Consider the following 27185-nt stretch of genomic DNA (forward strand, 5'->3'; position numbering starts at 1 on the left):
TTTTTCTTAACTTAAGGGGAATTGTAATAACCCAGAAAACAATGTGAGTTAGAAAATGTATCCATAAAGCATGAATAAGTACATTAAAAGAAGAGTTTTCTGAGGAATTAAATTTTAGATATCTTTTGACGCTTAAACAATTTTCGTTACGAGGCACTCGTTTATCCTAAATTCGGGTTTAAATGCTATTAATGTAAATACTTTATTATAAAGGAGAACTTCGTTTCTTTGGGTATATTTACGACAAAATAAAATATGAAGTTCATACTACAAAGGGCTTTCATGCAAAATCAAAGGAGCCACCGTGTTGCAATGGTTAATGTTGAACTGCACTGCAAAAAAAAAAAAAAAAAAAACTATGCTTCCAAACGAAATGTTAGACCACACCGTAGAGGAAGCAAATTTTAGATGTATAAATATATTAATTGGTAATGTAGATTTAGTGTAAAAATCAAAACAGTATTTATAACAATTCTAGGGTGCAAAATAAAAATCACAAACTGTTGTCAAAAATATTTGTCCACATTTTTTTCATATTTAAAGACCTAAAAAATTAATAAAATTTTATATAAAAAAATCAGAATAACAAAAAATTGCCCGATATTCGAATCTAGGTTCTCATAGCTCTTGCTTGACATTATATATCTTAAATCATGCATAACTGATTAAACTTGTTCGTGCACCATAGGATAGAGGAATACCAACTTTGTCATTCCTTTTGTAACACATCGAAATATTAGTTTCAGACCCCAAGAAATACATATATTCTGGGAGAAATTCTAAGTCGGTCCGTCCGTCTTTTAAAAACATGCTAACTTCCGAACGAAACAAACTATCGACTTGAAACTTGCGATTATTGATGTGGGTTAGATGGTATTGTAAATTGGAAGAGCAAATTTCATTCGATCCGGTTCAAAGTTGAAACGTGATGTTAGTGTACTCCCTCTAAAAATCATAGGAAATTTGTCAAAATCAGTCCATAAGCAAATATAGCTCCCACATAATTCGATCCCCATTGATTTTGCCTCTTAGAGAAGTAAGATTCATCCGATGCGGTTGAAATTTGGAAGTCGACGTTAGGTTAGGTTTGGTGGCAGCCCGCTGTATCAGGCTCACTTAGACTATTCAGTCCATTGTGACACCACATTGGTGAACTTCAATCTTATCACTGAGTGCTGCCCGATTCCATGTTAAGCTCAATGACAAGGGACTTCCTTTTTATAGCCGAGTCCGAACGGCGTTCCACATTGCAGTGAAACCACTTAGAGCGTTTTCGTTTCGCAAAAAATATGTTGCCTTGGTGTTGCACTTCTTTTTCCCTCAATGTATTTTCGCCCAAATGTTAGCGTCATTCCAAAGTTATTGTTAATTAGTAATATTGTGAGGAATACAGGAACCAAAAGCTATGAGAGTATCCCTTATATTTTGAAATCAATTTCGAGAATGTTGCACCTTTTTTTCCAATCGAAATCGCCATTAGAGAAGCTTTGAAACCCTCAGAAATGTCACCAGCACTACTGAGGTGGGATAATCCACCGCTGAAAAACTTTTTGGTGTTCGGTCGAAGCAGGAATCGAACCCACGACCTTGTGTTTGCAAGGCGGGCATGCTAACCATTGCACCACGGTGGCTCCGACGTTAGTATACGTCCTCCATCAAGTAAAAATTCATCCATATCGGCCTAGAATTATTATAGACGGATCCCGGAATCTCTCGGAGGAGTAAATTTCATCCGATAAGGTTGAAATTTTGCTCGCTACTTAACATGCGAAACTTGGTTCATATCAGTTCATAAAGTTACAAGATGTCATGCCATCGGGAATTGTTACCACAGCTCAGGTAATTCCTTGTAGGTGGAGGGTAAGATTCGACGTGGCAGAACTTTTGCCGTTTTTTAATTTGTTTTGCTCTCAATTAGCTCTAGTCCCACAAAATAGCATTTGCGGGAAGCTTGAGAACATCTGCTGCAAAGGCAACAAAGGACACGTGTTTTGCATCGCATCTATACTGGTGATGAAAACTGGAAGCATTACGACAATTCTAAGCGAAAACATCATATGATTACCTCGGGCATGCCTCAACAACGACGATAAACCCTTATATCCATGCTGTAGATCTGGTGGGAAAAAATGGGCATGGTGTACTATAAACGGCTGTAGATCTGATGGGATCAAATAGGCGTGGTGTACTATGAACGGCCCAATATATGGAAAGGCTTGACAAAGTGTTTGTGAAGCAGAATTATCCTCGACCACATGTTGCAAAACCCTTAAAAACATATTTGAAAACACTGAAATGAAAAGTCTTACCTCACCTCACTCCCCCTGTACCCTAGACATTACCACTTGCTCTGATTAATAACACATGACCGGGATGATAAGTATTTTTGTGTCAAAAGACCAATCGTCCCGGTATCCATATGTGGCAGAAAGTCGGGGGAAAAGTAAGGACAATACATTGCTACCTTCTTTTGCTATAAATTCTGCAATTAATTTCAAAAAAAATCCTGAATTTTTAATATGCGCTCCCAATAACACCGATGCGTTAATGGTATATTTTGCAGATATTTCAAATTTTAAGGTATTTTCTATAACCCAAAGTGCTACTGTTGAATCGAAATGACAACCACTACAAGGATGATAATTATATACATTCCAGTTTGTTGCTGGGTATATATCACTCCGTCTTTATTCAAGAGCAGCATCATTCAATGCCCTTGATGTCAGGTGATTATCAAGTGAAATAAAACCATCTACAAGTCTGCACACTTAAGCACTGTTGCTTAACTTCCAAATGAATTGTCATGAAAATCCATTGCAATAAAAAAGACCCAAAACCAAATCGTAAAGCAATCGCTTCAGTATCATTTTACAAAATTTATATCTGTGAGTATCAAGTAAACGCAAAACAAAAGAAAATGGCAAATAATTGAGGAAAGTTGTTGATATTCTCAGCACAGAAACTCCTTCATCCTCCGTGCCATAAAGTTTAACGCAATTTAGATTTATTTTCTTACTTTTCGTTATACGCATATATATATGCCAAGCCACACAAATCTACTCTTCGCAATTGCACTTGAAGTAAAAATAAATAAAAATAAGTTGAACGTCTAATCTTTGCTATTATGTTTTGACCTAGTTAATTGGAAGGGATTATTGGCAGAATAAGAGAAAATAGGATGGAGGGACAAAACATTTAATCAAGATAGAGGTCAAATTTCATCAAAAAGTATCAACAAATTATAGTAAGGCTTTTCATGGAATTTCTAGGCACTTAGAAAATCATGAAGAATTGATTCTTAAAGTAGTTTGATATTCATTTTGGATAAATACAAAACAAACACAAAGAATTCACAATTCTCAGAACTTGAACTTTTGTAAAATATTCAAGGTAAATTAGATACAAATTTGTTTGGTAATAGGATTTCTCAGGAGAAAACTAATGATGTTGAGTTAAAAAAATATTTTATGAATATTATACATATATTCTTTTTTTGAACCAATTTATAATGATAAATAGTCGAAGATCCTACTTACTCGTAGAAAATAAATAAACTATTTATAAGGAAAAGATACATTCCTGTGAAAATTATTTACGGATAGTTGTGTTGAAAGGGAGAAGAAATAAATTCCTTTGACAATAGGTTAGGTTAGGTTAGGTGGCAGCCCGATGTATCGGGCTCACTTAGACTATTCAGTCCATTGTGATACCACATTGGTGAACTTCTCTTTGACAATTATATCGGAATATTTGCAACGAAAGTGCTTCCTTATAGATTAAAGGAGAATATCGATCGACGAATGATCAATTGTGTCTTTTGTAGACATTGTAAAAGAATTCGAGCTGTAATTCAAGTTATGAAGGTATTTAAGAACGTGCTGATAAAAAGTACATAGGTGCAAATGATCGCCGAGTGTGACCCTGGAAGAGACACCAGAAGGAAAAAAAACTGGTGTGCACTACGTTCATACCTGGTGTATCCCAACACAGAGATTCCATTTCGATTTCTGGACCAGCGCAGCATAGTCTACAAGCAATAACAAAATGTGTTTAATGGATAAACCATAATATGATATCGTGGGTTCGATTCCTGCTTCGACCGAACACCAAAAAAGTTTTTCAGCGGTTGATTATCCCACCTCAGTAATGCTGGTGACATTTATGAGTGCTTCAAAGCTTCTCTAAGTGGAATCACTGGAATGTGGAACGCCGTTCGGACTCGGCTATAAAAAGAAGGTCCATTGTCATTGAACTTAACATGGAATCGGGTAGCACTCAGTGATAAGAGAGAAGTTCACCACTGTGGTATCACAATGGACTGAATAGTCTAAGTGAGGCTGATATATCGGGCTGCCACCTAACCTAAACTAATATGATACCAAAGAATATTGTAACGATACGAAATACATTTTGTAACCACTGTCCAAAGTGTTATTTTGAATTACCCACAATGTGGAGCAAAATAGATTCGCTATCATATAAAATCATTTAATTTCCCTTCACATAAGGTCAATGTTTGGGTGGCCACTGTAGCCACACCCGTTACCACACCCAATACATACTTACTATCGGGCATGATGCATTCTGACAGAAGTATATGCAGTTGCAAGGGATTCTGGGTTCGAGCAACATTTATTTTTTGTGCACTAGGAATATAATTCTCACCCATCGTATATGAGAAGATACATCCAAGTTTTCGACTCACATCCATGTGGCCCAATAGCCAAGGTTACGAACATGACGAGTGGCACGACCGCTGTCCGTTCACACTGAGCAATACAAACACAACCACACTGCATTAGTAACTATCTTGTTTCCGACCTACTGTTTTGGCTTTTAACTTGTTTCTGAACTAATTGTTTGGGAAATTAGCTCGCTTCCGCACTAATGGTATCGGGTTTTAGTTTCCGCACTAAGTATTTCACCATTTAGCTTGCTTCCACGATAGAAGCTTCGACAACTAATAGCTTGATTCCGCACAAATTGTGTGTGGGAAATCAACTCGCTTGGCTTGTTTTTGAATTAAGCTTTGACAGTTAGTTTGATTCCGCACTAATTGTTTCGGAAATTAGCTCGTTTCCCTACTAATCGCTTTAATTTGCTTCGGCATTAAGTGTTTCAAGGCATTAAGCTTGCTTCCGCACTAATGGAAGCAAGCTTGCATTCACAATAATTGTTTCGGCAGTTAGCTCGATTCCGCACAAATCGCTTCGGCATTTAGCTTGCTTCCAATCTAAGTGTTTCGGTATTTAGCTTGTACTTTCGGAAACTAGTTTACTTCCGTAATAATTGTTTCATCCGTTAGCTCGCTTCCGCACTAATCGCTTTAGTTTGCTTCCGCATTAAGTGTTTCAAACCTGAACTGTCAGCATCTCGCCATCCGAATTAGCCCTAACGAACCAACGAAGACGAACCAGGTGACCCGAAGAGTCAATGAAAGCGATCAAGCTAGAACTAAGAACGGAATCTCCAAAACCGAAACCACACTTCCCAAACTAACATCGCTATTGAAGTCATTACGGTGTTATTTCTAACCACATTGGAATGGAAGGAAAAACTATCGGAATAAGAAGAAACGGCAAGCATTTGGACACTAGGGATCATTGAAACCAAAAAGACTAGAGAAATACTGACTGAGAGTAAAACAATAGACCCCAATATATCGGGGAATATATGATTCAGGTAGTGGCCCAGTTTGGAAACAAATTGGAGAATTCGTTGAAGACAAGAAGTTCCTGGAATGAGAGAAAAGTACAATCGGAAGAAGGACTTAAAATGCATGAGACAGGAAAACTTGGATCCTCTTTACGTTCATGATACCTACAACTTCGACATATATCTTTACTAACTTAATATATGGACCGATAATTACCATCTTAACTTAGCTTGCCAAAATATATCTTTTCTGGGAAACGAAATTTTAGACCATTTTTTCTCTTGTTTTAAAGTTATTTCATTAAGGCTAAAAAAAGTTTATTGGAGGCAAAATTTATTTGCTTTTAAAGAGACAACCTTTCCAATAAAAGAAAACTTTGATCACACAAAAAAAAATTTTTTTGATTCAATCACGTAATTAATTAATCCAATTAACTTTTAAAATTAAAATGTCTTCAATTATAGAAATGATAATTAAAAAATTAATTCAACGTCAATTAAAAAATTAATTGATATTATTAATTTTGGTGATTGATTTTTATTTCAATTAAAAAATTTGTTGAATCAATTAATTCTTTAATTGAATATTTTTTAAAACTCAATTAAGACTTTTATTGGAAAAATTTTTGTGAAATTTATATTTGTGTTGGTATAAAATTTCGTTTCGCTTGGCTGAATTATTTTTGTGATAGTTTAAATTTTTCATATAAGCTTTCCATCCATTTCGCTACCTTTTCACCGAATATGTACATAATTCATTTAGAGGTTCATTGCTCTGCTATTTGATGTGTCATTCACATTTAAATGCCATTGGGAATATAAATATTTCAATAGTTTTTTTTCGAATGTTATTCTCTTATTTTTCGTGTTGTTTTTGGACACATGTTTTTTTTTTTTTTTTTTTTGGCTTTAAATTCCTAATATTTTGCAAAGCTCCTTCATAGTTGTACACGTATATAACTATGGAGGAACATATTTTGCATTCTATTTCACTTTGCCAAAATTCATAACGTTTACGGGCATATTCGCATATTTAAGCAATTCTATTTTTGATTGTGTTCTTTGGTGGCTTTTGCTTTTTACGTTTGCGTTTTGGCAGCATCAATATCGGTGCTTTTAAATGGATTTTTTGGGGTTTATTGCGGTATTTGATTCGATCACTGGGAATATGAGTTGGATTTTAAAGAGATTTAATTTAACATAGGTTTTGTTGTGGATTTAATATTTTGCTGTTTTGTTGAACATTTAAAATATTCCATTAAATACCGGTAAAACCAAATGTATTTATTGAATATAAAATCTTAATGGAGAATTTGTATCGAAAAGCTAAAGTAAATAAAAAAAGGAATTAGGGATTTTAAGCAAATTTTTGCTATTACAAACATTAACATTTTTGTAACATTAATCTCTTACAATTGAGAGGCTTAAATTTATAGAGAATAAAATTTAAAAAATAAATGTTTATTTTTTTTATATTTTCATATGAGTACCTAGCTTAATAAATTTACATGCAAACCATCAGCATTAATCTCTGAATTTTATGATTCATAAGTGAATTGTACTGTATCAAAGGTCTAAATTATTGAGTAAGAATATCCGAGTATTTTTAGCAAAATGGAATAAGGAAAATCTCAGTCGGTGGTTGGTTTCTTGTTTGTGTAATGTAGGTTAGGTTAGGTGTAGTGGCAGCCCTATGTATCAGGCTCACTTAGACTATTCAGTCCATTGTGATACCACAGTGGTGAACTTCTTTCTCATCACTGTGTGCTGCCCGATTCTATTTAAGCTAAATGACAAGGGTCCTCCTTTTTATAGCCGAGTCCGAATGGCGTTCCTCATTGCAGTGACCACTTAGAGAAGCTTTGAAACCGTCAGAAATGTCACCAGCGTTACTGAGGTGGGATAAACCACCGCTGAAAAACTTTTTGGTGTTTGGTCGAAACTGGGTTTTAACCCACGACCCTGTGTATGAAGGGCAGGCATGCTAACCATGCCCGCCACGGTGGTTCCGCAAAATACAATTTCACAGTTGGCATTTCGTGACAATCGATGAAATATGGGTCCATTGGTTCGAATCGAAGACAGAGGAAATAGGGATACAAAAATCAAATATCGGCTTTTTGAAAATGGAATTCTTGAGAGGTAAAAAATCTAAAAGACGAAGTCAACACTTTGTAATCTTCAAATTCGATTAAACAACTTTTGGTATTTTTGAGTATTGGGTAAGCAATTTTTGGAGTTTGCCAAAATCGAATAATCGACGGTCTAAAACTTTGGTCTATAGCGGAATATGATGGAAACGTTTCAATTTTTAATTATTCTAAAAATTATTTTAAAAGGACTACGTTGGTCCATTGTGATACCATTGTGGTATCACAATGGACTGAATAGTCTAAGTGAGCCTGATACATCGGGCTGCCACCTAACCTAACCTAGGACAGGCGTACGGTAAATATAAATGTGAAAATTTATACTGTTTAAACGCAAGTATATACGGCCGAAAGTTCGGTCAGGCCGAATCTTATATACCCTCCACCATAGATTGCGTACAAAGTTCTACTAAAGAGTGTCATCCACAATCGAATTGCTTGGGTTGTGGTACTAATTGCCGATGGTAAGGAATCTTAGCGTTGTCTCCTAAATTGAAAGTTAGCTCATATGGAGTCTACTTTATACAAAAAAAGGCAGACTAAATACCTACATAAGCCACTTTAGTTCTTGATCCGTTTACATAAAGAAGTCTATAAATAATAATGAGCAGATGTGAACCAATTTTCACACGGGAATTAAAGGGCCTAATTTCAACCCGATGGTATCAAAAATGTTCCTCCAAGGGATCCTCATGTCAAATCTGGAGATCGATTTTTATGGAGGCATTATATATTTATGCACCGATATGGACAAATGTTAGCATAATTGTTGAAGGGCATATACTACCATTACCTACCGAATTTGGGATAGAATCGGTTGAAATTTATTTCTCAGATGTCAAATCTGGGGATCAGTTTATATAGTTACTGACCGATGTGGGCCAATTATTGCATTTACCAAAAATCAACCGGATCGGATATAATTTACTCCTGCAAGAAGCTCCGCAAGTCTGGGGAGAGGTTTATATGGGGGCTATATAAAATTCTGAACCGTTATGGACCCATTTGTGCATGGTTGTTAGAAGGCACATACTAACATTGCATACCAAATTTCAATTGAATCGGATATAATTTGCTCTTTCAAGAGGCTCCGGAAGTCAAATCCGGGGGTCGGCTTATATGGGGGCTATAGCTAAAAGTGGTCCGGAAGTTAGCGTGATTTCAACAGACAAACGGACGGACATCGCTAGATCGACTCAGAATTCTAATATGTTGATGTGTCAGAAACGTATACTCTCCATGCTATGGAGAAGGGTAAAAGAAGCCCAAAAGACGACTTAATCAATATGTGAAAAATATGTCGAAAAGTCGTTTGTAACAAATTTAAAAAAATCGATAACTTGAGTATCGACCCTTCTATAGTTTGAAAAAAAAGACGAGAATTGCAAAAATCAACTTTTCCAAATTTTTCAAAAGGCCGAATTTTCTACTTAAAAAAAAAACTCAAAAGGCTGACTTTGCGATTTTACAAACCTGACTTTGTGATTATGAACCCTACCAGGAACAGTACGAACTATGTGCTGTACTCGGTGAACGTGATTATTGGGTAGATTTATGTAATCGGACCTGATCACAACTCCCAAATCGCCACATGGAAATTGGTTGAAATGGGTTACCAATTGGTTGGCAGCCACCGTGGTGCAATGGTTAGCATGCCCGCCTTGCATACACAAGGTCGTGGATTTGATTCTTGACACCAAATAGTTTGTCAGCGGTGGATTATCCCACCTCAGTAATGCTGGTGACATTTCTAAGTGTTTCAAAGCTTCTCTAAGTGATTTCACTGCAATGTGGAACACCGTTCGGACTTGGCTATAAAAATGAGATCCCTTGTCATTGAGCTTAACATGGAATCGGGCAGCACTCAGTGATAAGAGAGAAGTTCAACACTGTGGTATCACAATGGACTGAATAGCCTAATTGAGCCTGATACATCGAGCGGCCACCTAACCTAACCTTGAGATTACTTCCTTATCCAATGTATTCCCTTGATTAAAAAAGAGAAATACCTTGCTGCTCGAAAATATCGGTCAAATGGGGCAATCATAACAGCCACTTACACGTAATTTGAGGGCCTCGAAAAAACTTATTTTTCAGATTACACATAAAGTAGCCAAATTCAAATCGAAACTCCTTAATACCATGGATTTTTACTTCTCTTTTTATGATCCCAAGGTGGCGTTATTTGAATACATATTTCCAACTCCAACTATATATTCAAAACTATTTCGCCCATTTGCAAATTGTCCACATAAACGTTTTATCTCGTCACTTTTCAAATCAACTTTTCAAAAAAATAAAAACTCTTAAACTCAGCGGGAATTCAATTTATTTGTCAAAATTAATTTACTTGATAATTTATGACATTTTTCGGATAATATCAGAAGAAAGACAAATCTTACAATGGAATCATGACGTTTACCACTTGAATATCACAAATTTTATAAATAACTAAATGAGACTGACCACTTAGTGTAGACACTCCCACAGATATTTTCGCAATACCAGCTAATTCCCATAAAATAGTCTCGTTTCAATGAATGAATGAATAGCCATATGGCATGATAAGGCCAAATCAAACAATTTGAATAATGGCTGAATAGGGGGTTTACCAACAATTCGACATGAAAATAAACACAATCAAAGATATTTCCAAGGCGGCCGAATGTTTAAGAAATCAGCGAGAGAAAAAATTAAGCGAAATTCGTGTAAAATGGATTTTAATCAATGTCCACAAATCACGAGTAATTTATAAACATTAGGAGGAATGTAATAATTTGTTATTAAATAATGTTGCTCTCATTGAAAAAGACAACTATTGGGGGGTATTTTTTGTTTTTGCAAATCATGATACTGTTGAAGATATAAATTACCAGCATGGCAATATTTGCACAGTTTGATTCAAGCTGAATGTCACAAGAGATATTTTAACTATGATAACATAAGCTAAAGTATGAATGCAATATATAAACCAATAAAAAATTCAGCATAGATATTTGTATTTTAAAAATTCGTTAACGAAAAATAACGATAAATGCGTTAATCCTATCTTCAGAACAAGGAGGGAATTTCTCCTAAATTGTGTTCATAAGTTTTTACAATTTGTAAATTTTACTTAAATTATGTCTGTCTTAAACTTCGTATAGGTCATTTATATTTTAATATTTTTCAATTCCAATTTTTTCTCCAAAATATAATTTTTTAGGCAACATAAAAAATTTATTAAAATTCAATTTTCTTCAATTAGACTAAAATTGTTAATTTATTTGTATCATGTTGCAATGAGTAAATTATTTGAGTAAAAAAAAATAAATTTTTTTCATGGTGGGTTCACTTCTTTTTTGGGTGTAAGAGGATTAGGAGGAATTTATCTCATATCTATAAGTGAAATCTGTTGCTGTTTTCATCTCAAAAATAGGGTTGCTTTTTATATTTCGGCATTAGAGAATAAAAGAAATTTAACAATTGTCGATGCACTTATGCCAATCTGATTGCGGTATCTCCAAAACATGCTTCTTCAGGTGATGCAAAAAGTTACATCTCATTTTTTACGTACGTGAATAAAAAGAAGTCATTCGGTGCCAAGTCATTCGGATGACCCAACAACTCGATGTCTTGAGTGCTCAAAAATGCAGTTGTTCGAGCCGATGTACAGTGGTTCCAAATCGTTTTTTTAAATAATTCTGCAACTTTTTAACGGATAAAGATATCAACATAATTTTTATAATTTTTCTGTGTGATAAATCTGAGTTGTTTTGCTCTAAGCTTGCAAGTTTGTAGGTCATTATTGGGTCCAGTAGGCGTTGAAAGTTGGTCACCTCGGGGGGTATGAATTTTTGTTTTAGCTGTCAAATCTGCAATTATGAACTGATTTCGATGATTTCTTTTTTAGAACTTGTAAAACACCCCCCTAAAAAGTTTGAGTGCGTATGCGAATAACTTTTATAGTCAGCGAGATATGGGACACAATTTTTTTTTAGCTTGGTCCTTGTTTTCTTTCGTAACTGCTTTCCTACAAAACTCTAAGCATTTTAGCAAAAAAATTGTGTACCTATGTGCTTTAAATTAAAAGTTATAGACTTCGTAATTTTGAATTTCAAAAAAAATATCGAATTTTAACCAAAACGATACCTATATTCTTTCCGTCGTAACATTTTATAGACTTCTCCAAATTGCTTGTTTCTTATAGAACACCAAATAAGCCTTTATAGGCCATTTTGGTCAATTAGTTATGAGTTCTTCTCATCCCACATTCGGCAATTTTTAAAAAAGAAAAAATTTTATCGGTGCTTCACCACGCTCAATCAAAATTATAATGATATCATTATTGGTTCAGAAGATCCTCCAAGAGGATTCAAAACCAAATCTCGGGATCGGTTTATATGGGGCTATATATGATTATGGACTGATATGGACCACTTTTGACGTGGTTGTTAAATATCATATACTACCACCACGTACCAAATTTCAACCAGATCGGATGAATTTTGCTTCTCCAAAAGGCACCGGAGGTCAAATGTGGGGATAGGTTCATATGGGGCTATATATAATTATGGACCGATATGAACTAATTCCTGCATGGTTGTTGGATACAATATACTAACATCACGTACCAAATTTCAACCGAATCGGATGAATTTTGCTCTTCCAAGGGGCTCCGGAGGTCAAATCTGGGGATCGGTTCATATGGGGCTATATATATTTATAATTGTTGGATACCATATACTAACATCACTTACCAAATTTCAACCTAATCGGATGAATTTTGCTCTTCCAAGGGGCTCCGGAGGTCAATTCTCGGGGATCGGTTTATATGGGGGCTACCAACAAGTTTTTCAGCTGTGGATTATCCCATCTCAGTAATGCTGGTGACATTTCTGAGGGTTTCAAAGCTTCTCTAAGTGGTTTCACTGCAATGTGGAACGCCGTTCGGACTCGGCTATAAAAATGAGGTCCCTTGTCATTGGGCTTAACATGGAATCGGGCAGCACTCAGTGATAAGAGAGAAGTTCACCAATGTGGTATCACAATGGACTGAATAGTCTAAGTTAGCCTGATACATCGGGCTGCCACTTAACCGTATATGGGGGCTATATATAATTATGGACCGATTTCGACCAATTTTTGCATGGGTATTTAAGGCCATATATTAACATCACGTACTAAATATCAACTGAATCAGATGAATATTGGTCTTCCAAGAGGCTCCGGAGGTCAAATCTGGGATCGGTTTATATGGGGGCTATATATAATTATGCACCGATATGGACCAATTTTTGCATAGTTGTTAGAGACCATATACTAACACCATGTACCAAATTTCAGCCGGATCGGATATCTTAGATTCTCCGTAAGCCAAATCTGGGGATCGGTTTATATGGGGGCTATATATAATTATGGACCGATGGGGACCAATTTGTGCATGGTCATTAGAGACCATATACTAACACCATGTACCAAATTTCAACCGGATCGGATGAAATTTGCTTCTCTTAGAGGCTCCGCAAGCCAAATCGGGGGATCGGTTTATATGGGGGGCTATATATAATTATTGACCGATGTGGACCAATTTTTGCATAATTATTAGAGACCATATACTAACACCATGTACCAAATTTCAGCCGGATGGGATGAAGTTTGCTTCTCTTAGAGGGTCTGCAAGCCAAATTTGGGGGTCCGTTTATATGGGGGCTATACGTAAAAGTGGACCGATATGGCCCATTTGCAGTACCGTCCGACCTACATCAATAAAAACTACTTGTGCCAAGTGTCAAGTCGATAGCTTTGTTCGTTTGGAAGTTAGCGTGATTTCAACAGACGGACGGACGGACAGGCTCAGATCAACTCAGAATTTCACCACGACCCAGAATATATATACATACTTTATGGGGTCTTAGAGCAATATTTCGATGTGTTACAAACGGAATGACAAAGTTAATATACCCCCATCCTATGGTGGAGGGTATAAAAAATGCCTGAAATCTTTATTTTAATCGATTGTACGTTTTATATAATTTTAAGTTTGAAGATTATTTCATGCAAATGTTTAGTCCAATTTTGGTACTCTTTGTGCAACATTTCGGCCGATATCCTACTCGTGCTGTACGCCATTGTTTTGTGAAAATAGCATGTCATGCAAGTCAAGCTCTTTAATTTTGAGCAAAGCCAAGTTGGATATCATCTCACGGTAGTGCTCATTATGTTACGATTCCCATCATCTTTGAAGTAGTATGGTGCAATGGTGCCACCAGCCCATAAACCGCACCAAATTGTGTTTGTTTGCTTCATGGTTAAATTATAGACCAAACTTAAAAGGTATGAAGTGAATCAAAACACGAAACGTGCTTCAGCTGACTAAACCATTGTTGCCAAATAGATAATAGCTAACAAGTCACCCGTTACTTGGTAGGATCTAAGACCAATATTTCGATGAGTTAAAAACGGAAAATCAAAGTTAGTATACCCCCCTATACTATGGTAGAGGGTATAAAAACAACTTTAATGTAAACTTTAATTGGATTTTCTCTTGATCAAATATAATTTTACTCAATCAAAAACTAGTTTGGCAAAAGTAAAGCAAATTGTTTACGTGTATTTCTATTTCTGTGTTTGTCAATTACTTTCAAATTCTAAGGAAATCAAAAAAGCACATCAAAACAAAAAATGGACAACGTCAGTTGTGACAACATGCATTCAGCTGAAACGATTTTGATTGCCAAACATTGAACACAGAGACAAGTCCACGGTTCCAGCGAGACATTCCAGACTACAGTCAATATTTCATTAAACTCTAAAGTGATTGTATTTGATCTTCTCATCTGAGCCAAAATTTCTGTTTCACAATACACACCCACGAACGCATAGCCTGAATGGACTTCATATCCCTCTAGACAAGCAAGCAATCATAGAGGTTGCACTAAAAAAAATAAAATCAAGAGACAAATATTACTTCCTCTATATTTCCCGATGATGTTGGCGGTGTCCAATGCCATCAAAATGGTTGCCAAATGGATGTTTTAGTATTTTGTTATATTCCAACTGTTGTTGTTAGGTATCCCAGTCACCATAGAGGACTGACTCGTCGTTATGATTTGTCTGCGTTTTTCTGTGGTGGCACTTCTTTGAGGATATCATGTCAACATATGTCCGGAGTTTTTATGGTCATAACAAGGGATGACCTAAGGGATGCAATTCAAAGATGAATTCTAAATTTTATGAAATTTGATTGGTTTTGGATTTTTCAGTTTTTATAAAACTATGGATTTTTTTTTTATAATTCTAAAAAAAATCTCAATAAAAATTTTCACTGTATTGCACAAGTACTTCTATGTAATGGCATCCCTAGTGCCCACTAAATGCTATCTTGAATGTGTTTCCCAAATAGTTTCTAACGTTTTTCCCCTTCACCCTTCACAGGTCTGACCCAAGGGAATTTTGTGTTTTTTTCTGTTATATGGATGAATCTACAAATTCTGTCACTTTGGCGACAGTTTAACTAACTCTGGCTGAAGCAATACAAAGTGTGGCCAAATGTTACCACCATTGTCCTGTGACAACATTTGATGATGAGGATATGAAATAGATATCTAGTTACTCTGGCCACAAGTATGAATCGTCCTAGTATCAAAAAAAGGAACACTTACACTAACACAACCAAATTAGTTTTTATCCACAGCATGTTTTGGTGTCAATTTATGTGTCCTTTTTTTGGCCCAATTGTGTGTGTGTGTGTGGATTTTATTTGTGAAGAAAGAAATTGAGGTGAGGTTGCTACAATAGTGTCTAACAAGCCAATGTTTCATGTAATAGCTCCTTGGAGAGCTTAGAGTTATGAATTTTTTTTGTGTATATTATTTTGTTTGCACGTTTTTGTGTAAGTTTTTTTATTTAACATTTTTTTCTTGTGGTTTAGCAGAGTGTTTGAGTTTTGGAATTTAAAATTAAAAAAAATCTATTTTTATATCATGGCATTATACCTACCTAAAAAGATTGCTTAGAGAGATTGGATTGAAAAGGAACTGTATTCAAGTAGAAGATTATATACTAAGTACCCTACGGAAAATTGGTGAGGAATTATCGCAGCACTGATATCGGTACTCCAGTTAGTCGCAATTTGTATAAAATTTGTTGATTTCTTTACTCTCTTGATATTAAAATCTTATAGGATCTACACATTTACTGAAATGCAATTATCATATTTTTTAATTTCTGAACGATTCGTATGTTAAAAAGGAAGCCTAAGAGTTTGTACAAGGCTGGTTAATTAGGACCTTTCTATAGAATAGACCTACTAATGAATTGTCTCAGAACGTGTCATTTGGAATGACTCCAAGTCGTGTCCTAAAGTGTAAATTTTCCCCTATAATGACAAACCTGCATAATAGTGGCCGGTCCCTTCCATACGTTTAAACCACAACTGGGACTGATCCATACACACCAGGGCCAAGCCCGGCACCGGTCCTGGGTTTAATCCAGTTCCGCTAGGGTAATTATAGTTCTACAGAGCTTTCGATCTAATTTTGCCGTACACTCAAAAAAAGTGAACCCTCTACTTCATTAAGGCCAATTTAACTTTATTTTAGTTCATGGAATTATTTTGGTTTTTTTTATAGTAATAAAATTTTGACAAAATTTTTATAGAAAAACAATTTTATAGAAGTAACATTTTGATAAAAATTTAATAGAAATAAAATGTGGACCACTTTCTCTATGGAAATAAAATTTAGCAAAATATTTTTTTTTGTATTTTTTTAAATGTTCTCAAAATTTTGGTAGATTATTTTTGGATGGAGTGGCTACTGTATCTGAGATCCTCGACCCAACCAAAGTAATGAAAATGTAGCTTTTGCGTCCCAATGTGGTGTAAACTTGGCTCAGAAGCTATGAATTTCACCTGGCATTGTCATAGGGCGTGAGAGCAGAGATGGTCTGCAACAAACTATTTATCTTTATTGCGTGAATATTTACGCTTGACCCTGATTGGATAAGACATTTTTCTCTGAAGGGGTGTTGGGGGGGGCTAATTTCCCTGGCCCGATCCTCCCAGATCGATTCCTTACTTTTCACCCGATTCGCTTGACATTCGTTATCTGTATCGATATAGATTATCAAACAACCACAGGAATATATATGTTAGGTCCATGCCATTCTGTAGTTAGATATAAGCCCCTGTAGACCAGAAGAACTCTTTTCTTGAGCGTCTTCAATTTTTTATTTTTCAAATCTGTCTATAATTAGACGTTGCCCTCATATATCGAGCGATCCCCAGATTTGACATCTAATGCTCTGTTATCACCCGATTCACCTGAAATTCGGTATAATGTCTGCATTAATCAACAGCAATGAACTATGAACGATCGTTGTTTGTAGAATTTTGGTCATAATCCTTAGCGGTGAATACAAACACACAAAAGATATACCTAAAATTTTTCCAATCAAAATTTTAATTGAGATATTCGATAATATTCGATTTAATTGATTCAATATATTTTTTAATTGAAAATCAATCACAAAAATTAGTTGTATTAATTAATTTTTTAATTGGATCAATTAATTTTTAATTGAACTAGGTAATTGATACTATAATTTTTGTGATTGAAGACATTTCAATTAAAAATTAATTGGATCAATTAATTTCGTGATTGAACACAAAAAATATATTTTTTGTGTGTATACCGCCGTATATATTTGTTATCATTTAAACATAATTATGCCGACCATAATAGGATGCTGGGATAGGATGACATAACGATAGCCTGTCTATTGTAATCACGCTACAGCCTTCAATAATGAAGCAATCGAGCAGACATTTGGCACAAACTCGTTTTTGTCTGCAGGAAGTTCAAATCCGAAGATGGACTATATCGGGGCATGTTTCCGTATAGCCCCCATATGAACCGATCACCTCTTTGCCTGCTTGAGCATATAGACACGACTACTTTTTTCCGATATTCTAGAATTTAGAGGTAATTTAGGTTTATCAAAAAATATATGGCATATTTGATATATATCGTTGCATATTTGTATAAAGTATCCATGAGGACCGATTTAATTTCAAGAGTATGGAGGCAGTAATTTTTATCCGATTTGCTTGAAATTTAAAATTTGGAGGTATTTCAAATATACAAGGGGATATACTAAATGTAGCCTATATGGATCATTGTTTGGATATAACACCCTTAGAGACATATATTCCGATTTGTACCCAAAGTAATTTTCACTGACATGCCTGCAATTTATTTTGAGCATATAAAAGTTATAAAAGAAAAACATGTATATACGGCCGTATGTTCGAATCTTATGTACCCTCCACAACGGATTGAGTAGAAACTTCTACTAAAGACTGTCATCCACAATCGAATTACTTGGGTTGTGGTAATACTTGACGATGACCTTGCGATCTTAAAACTTCTTAACATCATCCACTAAATTGTAAGTTAGTTAGTCATACGTGGTATATATTAAAAAAAACAGATTAAATACGTATATAATTCAGTTCGTGACCCAGTATATGGTATATAGGGAAGTGTATAAATAACGGATATGAAATTTTGAGCGGTAATTAGCGACCTGCATATTTGAAATATGCAGGTCGCTTTATAAGGGGGCTAGGTTAGGTTAGGTTCGGTGGCAGCCCGATATTTCAGGCTCACTTAGACTATTCAGTCCATTGTGATTCCACATTGGTGAACTTTTCTCTTATCACTGAGTGCTGCCCGATTCCATGTTGAGCTCAATGACAAGGGACGTCCCTTTTATAGCCGAGTCCGAACGGCGTTCCACATTGCAGTGAAACCACTTAGAGAAGCTTTGAAACCCTCAGAAATGGTAGCAGCATTACTGAAGTGGGATAATCCACGGCTGAAAATTTTTTTGTGTTCGGTCGAAGCAGGAATCGAACCCACGACCTTGTGTATGCAAAGCGGGCATGCTAACCATTGTTGTTAGCGGCCATATAATATCAACAAACTCCAACCGAATCGGATGAATTTGCTCCTCCAAGAGGCTCCGGAGGTCAAATCTGGGGATCGGTTTATATGGGGCTAATTATAATTGGACCGATATGGATAAATTTTTGCACGGTTGCTAGGGACCATATACTAAATCCACGAACCAAATTTCAACCGGATCGGGTGGATTTTGCTCCTCCAAGAGGCTCCGGAAGTCAAATCTGGGGATCGGTTTATATGGGGCCTATATATAATTATGGAGCGATATGCACCAATTTTTGCATGGTTGTTAAAAACCATATATTTGGTCCTCCAATAGGATCAAATCTGCGGATCGGTTTATATGGGGGCTATATAAAATAATGGTTCGATGTGGACCAATTTGGGTTTGGTTATTAGAGACCACATACTAACACCATGTACCAAATTTCAGCCACATAGGATGAAATTTCCTTCTCTTAGAGGATCCGCAAGCCAATTCTGGGGATCGCTTTATATGGAGACTATATATAATTATGGGCCGATATGAACCAATTTATGCACGGTTGTTAGAGACTATATACTAACGCCACGTACCAAATTTCAGCCAGATCGTATGAAATATGCTTCTCTTAGAGGCTCCGCAAGCCAAATCTGGGGATCGTTCATATGGGGACTATATATAATTATCGGCCGATATGGACCAACTTTTGCATGCTTGTTGGAGATCATATACTAACACCACGTACTAAATTTCAGCCAGATCGGATGAAATATGCTTCTCTTAGAGGCTCCGCAAGCCAAATCTGGGGGTCCGTTTATATGGGGGCTATACGTAAAAGTGGACCGATATGGCCCGTTTGCAATACCATTCGACCTACATCAATACCAACTACTTGTACCAAGTTTCAAGTCGATAGCTTGTATCGTTCGAAAGTTAGCGTGATTTCAACAGACGGACGGACGGACGGACATGCTTAGGTCGACTCCGAATTTCACCACGATCCAGAATATATATACTTTGTGGAGTCTTAGAGCAATATTTCGATGTTTATTTTAACATAGCCCCCGTGTGGACTAAATAAAATGATCCATTTCGATCAAAAACCGTCTACAGTATAAATCACAAGAATATATGTATGTTTCGAAACATACAATAGATTATCGTTTGACAATAATTTTAAATTTCATGTAAAAAATAAACAATGAATATTCATTCCTATATATTCAAATGTTATCAATTAGAAAAAAAATCTATAAAAATACTATTTGAACAATGTATTGAAAAAAGGTCTTATCTGATTTGAGATTTTATTATGATTCTAATTTGTTTAGAAGAATTTACAAATAGTAATCAAAATACATACATAAAGAATGTTAAAGGATGCAACATTCTACAAACGAAAATATTTCCGTATCTATATTGTGGATGTCCTGGGCTATATCTTTATATTAACATTGACTTTATCCTATGAAACAAAACAAAAACATTGTATCCAACCTGTTGAATATTTATGATACAATCACAAAACAAACAAACAAACAAAAAAAAAATACAAAATAACAAACATTACAATTCAAAGAAGTAATAGAGCTAAAGGACAGACAAATGTGAAAATAAAATGGTAGACAAAAAAACAAAATTGTTATGAAATAACAATTGTATTACGAAAATATTGTGAAAACTAAAATATTATTGGACGGTGTTTGCTTGTTTGTATGCATGTAAATATTTGCAAATGACATCTATAGCATTATATTTACAAGTGGCTATAAATGTGCAAATAGATATGTAAAAATGTACACTTTGATGTACGAATTTGAATAGATTGCTGTTCCATGTAGGTTTACATGAAAACACGAACGTACCCACAGAGGAACATAGCCAAAGTACACACTCATGCACACACATCCAAACAATCTATTAAATATCGTATTTGGCATATTCGTCTGTGAATATAAATCGTTATATGGCAATTTAATCTGTTTCAATTTACACAAAATAACGTCAACAAAGATCATGGCAGAGGGAGCGGGGGTAAACAACGAAATAAGAAAATCAGCCTCAGGCTAGGCAATACAAAATAAAAAAAATCAGGAATTTAAATGATAAACAAATACACACAGATGTTTTTGCACACACTCATACACTCGTATGTGTTTGTGCCAATGTATGGCTCTTGTATCCATATATGCATGTGGCTGTGTAACTTTGTTATCACCATACGGATGTGAGTAAACGAGGGAGGAAATAAGGAAATATTCCTCAATGCTCTGACATATCTATTGAAAGTGTATGATATTGGAAAGATGGATTTAAAATAAAAACCAGTAAGGAAAGTCTAAAGTCGGGCGGGGCCGACTATATTATACCCTGCACCACTTTATAGATCTAAATTTTCGATACCATATCACATCTGTCAAATGTGTTGGGTGCTATATATAAAGGTTTGTCCCAAATACATACATTTAAATATCACTCGATTTGGACAGAATTTGATAGACTTTTACAAAATCTATAGATTCAAAATTTAAGTCGGCTAATGGAACACAATGTTAATTAAAAAAATATGGGAAACATTTAAATCTGAAGCAATCTTAAGGAAACTTCGCAAAAGTTTATTTATGATTTATCGCTCGATATATATGTATTAGAATTTTAAGAAAATTAGAGTCATTTTTTCAACTATTCGACTAAGCAATGGCGATTTTACAAGGAAAATGTTGCTATTTTGACCATATTTGTCGAAATCAGAAAAACATATATATGGGAGCTATATCTAAATCTGAACCGATTTCAACCAAATTTGGCACGCATAGCAACAATGCTAATTCTACTCCCTGTGCAAAATGTCAACTAAATCGGAGCAAAAAATTAGCCTCTGTGGTCATATGAATGTAAATCGGGCGAAAGCTATATATGGGAGCTATATCTAAATCTGAACCGATTTCAACCAAATTTGGCACGCATAGTTACAATGCTCATTCTACTCCCTGTGCAAAATTTCAATTAAATCGGAGTAAAAGATTGGCCTCTGTGGTCATATGAGTGTAAATCGGGCGAAAGCTATATATGGGAGCTATATCTAAACCTGAACCGATTTCCACCAAATTTGACACGCATAGCAATAATGCTAATTCTACTCCCTGTGCAAAATTTCAACTAAATCGGAGCAAAAAATTGGCCTCTGTGGACAAAGGAGTGTAAATCGGGCGAAAGCTATATATGGGAGCTATATCTAAATCTGAACCGATTTGGATGATATTTTGCAAGTTTTTCGAGACTCATAAAATATTGGGATGTACGGAATTTGAGGAAGATCGGTTGATATACACGCCAATTATGCCCAGATCGGTGAAAAATATATATGGCAGCTATATCTAAATCTGAACCGATTTTTTCCAAAATCAATAGGGATCGTCTTTGAGCCGAAACAGGACCCTATACCAAATTTTAGGACAATCGGACTAAAACTGCGAGCTGTACTTTGCACACAAAAATACATCAACAGACAGACAGACAGACGGACAGACAGACAGACAGACAGACAGACAGACAGACAGACAGACAGACAGACAGACAGACGGACATCGCTAAATCGACTCAGAATTTAATTCTAAGACGATCGGTATACTAAACGATGGGTCTCAGACTTTTCCTTCTTGGCGTTACATACAAATGCACAAACTTATTATACCCTGTACCACAGTAGTGGTGAAGGGTATAATGAAATAAGAACTAAAAGAATAATTCGCCAATGTTGCATTAATTCCAAGTATATTCCAAATATTTTTTGAACTAACGTACGTATAAAATATGGTCATGATTTGGAGTTATTTCGTAAATACTAGCTAAAGAGTACCTACAATAAGTCATTACCAACCAAGAATATGGTTTTAACAACGTATTACGGTTATCTCAAAAAGTGGTGTAGATTTAGTACAACTTTCGTATGAAAAACAACTTCCCAATAAAACAGTTTACTTTATTTTACAGAATCAGTATATTGGTCTGATTGGGTTTTTGTTAAAACGAAATTTATCACCATAGGCACACAGAAAAAAATGTCACGAAAAATTTTCCAATTAAAATTTTAATTGGGTTTTGAAAAATATTCAAGTAAAAATTTAATTGATTCAACAATTTTTTTAATTGAAACAAAAATCAATCACAAACATTAATTAACATTAATCAATTAATTTTTTAATTGGATCAATAATTTTTTAATTGACCTTCAATTAATTTTTTAATTGATACTATCATTTCTGTGATTGAAGACATTTCAATTAAAAAAATAATTGGATCAATTAATTTCGTGATTGAACCAGAAAAATTGTTTTTTGTGTGCATGTACTGGGTGGCTAATATGTCTTTTAACCAATTTCTAGTAGGTATCATTTCTCGTATCGCTCGTATGACAGCTGACAGATTTATTCCAATGACAGTTATTTTATTTTTTACAAGCTTAAAAACGCATTTTGATCTTTGTATTTGGCTAACCACAAGTGGCTATCGTTCGAGCCTCCCAGCATTTAAATTCTAATAATTCTTTTATTTCTCTACCATTATTCGTTATCGTGAAGAAGCTTTGACATACTCAGAAATGTCACCACCATTACTCGTAGAGAATAATACTCCGCTGAAGAACTGTTTGGTGTTCGACCGAAACTGGGATTGAACCTACCACCCTTTGTATGCCAGGTGGGTATTCTATGTGCTGTGCAGTGCGGTGGCACCCAAAAAAGGTGACAACACCAGAAATGAAGGCCAGATTTGATTCGAATTTGGACTAAAGGCAAAACAAAAATGCATGAACTTCATATTTATTTGGAAAACCCAGGGTTGCCAATATTGGGGATTTTCCCCAAATTGGGGAAAATGGGGACGAAATTTCTGAGTTAGGGGCTTGGGAATTTTGTGGGGAATTTCCATAAATTTGGGGATTTTTGTGGGGATTTTTTCGAGAAATCGGTTTAATCTTTTTTAACAAAATTTTATTTCTATTGGAAATTTTGCCAAAACTCTATTTCTATAGAAAGTTTTGTGAAAAGTTTATTTCTATCGAAAATTTTGTCAAAATTTCATTTCTCTAGAAAATCTTGTCAAAATGGCATTTCTCTAGAAAATCTTGTCAAAATGTCATTTCTCTAGAAAAATTTGTCAAAATTTTATTTCTATAGAAAATTTTGTCAAAATTTTTGTTTCAATAGAAAATTTTGTCAAAACTTTATTTCTATATAAAAATTTTGTCAAAATTGTATTTCTATAAAAAAAATGCCAACTATTATTTCTATATAAAAAATTTTATCAACATTTTATTTCTATAGAAAATTTGCCAAATTTTATTTCTGTATACAAAATTTTGTTAAAATTTTATTTCTATATCGAACAATTTTGTCAATATTTTTTTTCTATAGAATATTTTGTCAATATTTTATTTCTATAGAAAATTTATGAAGTTCCTCTTTGCAAAAATCTACCAAAACACAAAAGTTCTACCAATCTACCAAATAATAAAAAATCTACAATTTCTGGTAGTATTCTACCAACTATGGCAACGTGTCTACCACCCAATTTTAGTACTTGAATATTTAATAGTAAATTTTCGTTAATAAATATAAGGTGACCGAACCCCCATTTTCATATCTCCAGCATTTGAAAGACGATCACCAGTCTCTTCGTATTGTGGTTCGAAATCTTGATCTTAATTTTTAAATTATTACTGATTTTCTACAGCAAAAATGTATTGTGGATTTTTGGGGACGAAAACATCGTAATCACGAAAGTAATTAATTAATGAGGCTGGACTAATTAGACTGGAAAGAGTCCAGCGCTTGCTTTGCTTGCACGACAGTGACCAGTTACGGAACTTGGTTTTCTTCGATGAGGATCCATTCCAAATTGATCAGTTTGCGCAGAAACAAAATTATCGGCTTTATTTGCCAAAGAGGTCATCTCAAGCTCTGCCCATGGTAATGGTGTCCCTCTCCGATCGTATTCCTCAACTTTGGGGTTTAAAATAAATGTTTAATCACCCAAAAAATGGGGCGCTAATGCCAACTGAACTATATTTTAGTTTATGGAGATTAGTTCATTTTAGTTAAATTTTGTCCAATGTGAGCAAATGTTCCTTATTTCAAAAATTGTTTGTTTACTTAAAAATATATATTATACAATTTTACAACAAAAAAATTAGTTCAAATTTTCCTGAAATAGGACAAGTTTGCTTAAATTGAGTTCATAAGTCTCTCTAATGAGTAAATTTTACTAAAATTGTACCTGTTTTGAGCTTCGTACAGCGCTAAAGGCATTTGAAGAATTTTTCAATGCAAATTTTCCCTTCAACATATGAAATTTTCTTAAAAAATAGTTTATTTTTTTATTCTAAAATAAAATCACATTTTTTTTCGTGGTGAGTTCACTTTTTTTGGGTGATATTTTCGAAAATGTCCTAAAGATTGTACTCGTATTGAAGCACGGGACAGACAAACATTTCAGGCTTAGACCATCGTATTCAGCAGGCTTCAAGCAAGATTGGCTTCATAGGAACCACACAATTGTCATCAAAATCTTCGGAACTCATTTTAGAGAGTATGATTGGCACTAAAAAATACCAAAGTGTTGCTGGGAATGGGCCCAAATACCGTAGAAACACTTAAGAGCAGCGTGTGATGGCTTTGTCGGCCGTTTGAATGCCATGATTCGTACCAAAAGTAGTCATTTCCAACAAATCTAAAATGTTTTTAAAACTTGATGTTATTTATTTGTAGCATGTCTGGCTGACATGTAATGCTAGGGTCTCAGACCATAGCCATCGGAGACACCCATCCTATGGTAGTAAATATGTATAATGAGCAAATTTTAAATCTATGCATATAATATTTACTCAAACTCTATTCATTCCAATGGTGTACCCCTTTCTTAGCTTATTACAAACAGCTACGGTGGATAGGTATGAGTAACCCATGTGTCTATAGATGACTGGCTGACAGAGTCCGCTACCAATGGCTGGGATGAAGCTGTTGATATTATTTAACAAACATGTTAGTCTCTCTACTGTTGAACTCTATTAAATAGCATATTTGCTGGTTCGTTGTATTCAATGTAATTTGATTACAATTTTCAAAATTGGCTTTATTTGCATTCAATTTCCTCTTATGTAGTCAAATCATCCATCTTCATTCAGTCAGTATATAGGAATGATTTAACATTCACAGTAAAAATAATATTTTGTGATTGGTTGATATTATCGTGTAAAAAAAAACGATTTTAGAAATTAAATTTCATGAAAACTTTCTTTTTTCAATTTGTGGCACATATTTTTTTGATGTTTTTGTTGATTAACTGTAGTTGTCGTTTTTTTTTTTTTTTTTGTTTGCTTTTAGAAAACTTACCCTCCTGCCAGCTTCATTATTGTGTAAATTCATTAAACTTCTCGCTTTTGCAGCAATACCATTTTTCCATTTGCCTGCACCAACACCACCTGATGATGTACTTTGGCCATAAGGACCACCTTCAGCGACATCGGCCAACATGCCATTGACGGCTCGTTGATTTTTACGTTTTCTTTTGCGCTTGCCACCACCACCACCATTTGTGTTACTATCCATATTGAAAACTTTTGAATTTAAGATTTCTCGATTGATTTTTTCCTAAAAATGAAAAATATGATAAAGAAAAAATATTAGTGCTTGTAATATACTGCGATTACATTCTTATTAAATATGGAATAATCAAATCAATATGCTTCCTTACCCAATTGGGGGATAAAGAGAATCCAAATTTCCTTTGAAAATTTGAATTTAGTTTAAAAGTTTTCCAAACAATTATGGAATTTGTTACCACAAGCTTTGTTTTTTTTTTGGAGAATGAGGGGAAAATATTGCAATTACGGAAGTCTTAAGAATGCATTATTTATATTTTTAATTAAAAATTTAATTTTGTCTAGAACTTATTAAATGACACTGGAAGAAGTATTCATTATAATATTATAATGAATGATTAAGGTATAGAAAAATTTGTAATTAATTATTTGATGTAACACATTTAGCATATTGGGTATAAAAAACTTACTAAAAAGGAAACGCTTAGAAAAATGGTTTGGATTTTTAATTTGTGATCGGGAGTAGAGATCTCCTATTGAAGTTTACAAAGGCTTGTCATAGATCAGATGATTTTTTTTACATTTTTTATCATTGCTTCAGGAGCTGTGTTTTCGAATATCATTTGTACGAGAGATACCAAGATACGAAAAAAAACGTTTATCAATTCTCTTTTAGTATTTCTTGTTTGTTTTTAATTTTAGAACTTGGGAAAATTTTCTACAGTGACTGTAAGTTTTCTCCGCAGAAACATTCGAGCTACAACAGAAGTTTTTCTATATTGATGCGCAAACACCAAATGATGGGGATATACTAATACGTGGTTACGGGAAATTGATGCAAATTGTCA

The 27185-nt window shown here is 34.7% G+C and overlaps 1 protein-coding gene across 1 annotated transcript in view; it reads right to left on the bottom strand.

The window, feature by feature from the left end:
- Wnt5 (Wnt oncogene analog 5) overlaps window positions 1–27185 on the bottom strand; it is a 533000-nt gene that overhangs the window by 22299 nt on the left and 483516 nt on the right. The window contains exon 7 of the mRNA XM_075310482.1: window positions 26129–26386. Within this exon, the coding sequence (XP_075166597.1) occupies window positions 26129–26386 (258 nt within the window). The remainder of the gene's footprint in view (window positions 1–26128; window positions 26387–27185) is intronic.

Source organism: Haematobia irritans, chromosome 5, assembly GCF_050003625.1.
Source record: "Haematobia irritans isolate KBUSLIRL chromosome 5, ASM5000362v1, whole genome shotgun sequence".
In the NCBI taxonomy this organism is placed as follows: Eukaryota; Metazoa; Arthropoda; class Insecta; order Diptera; family Muscidae; genus Haematobia; species Haematobia irritans.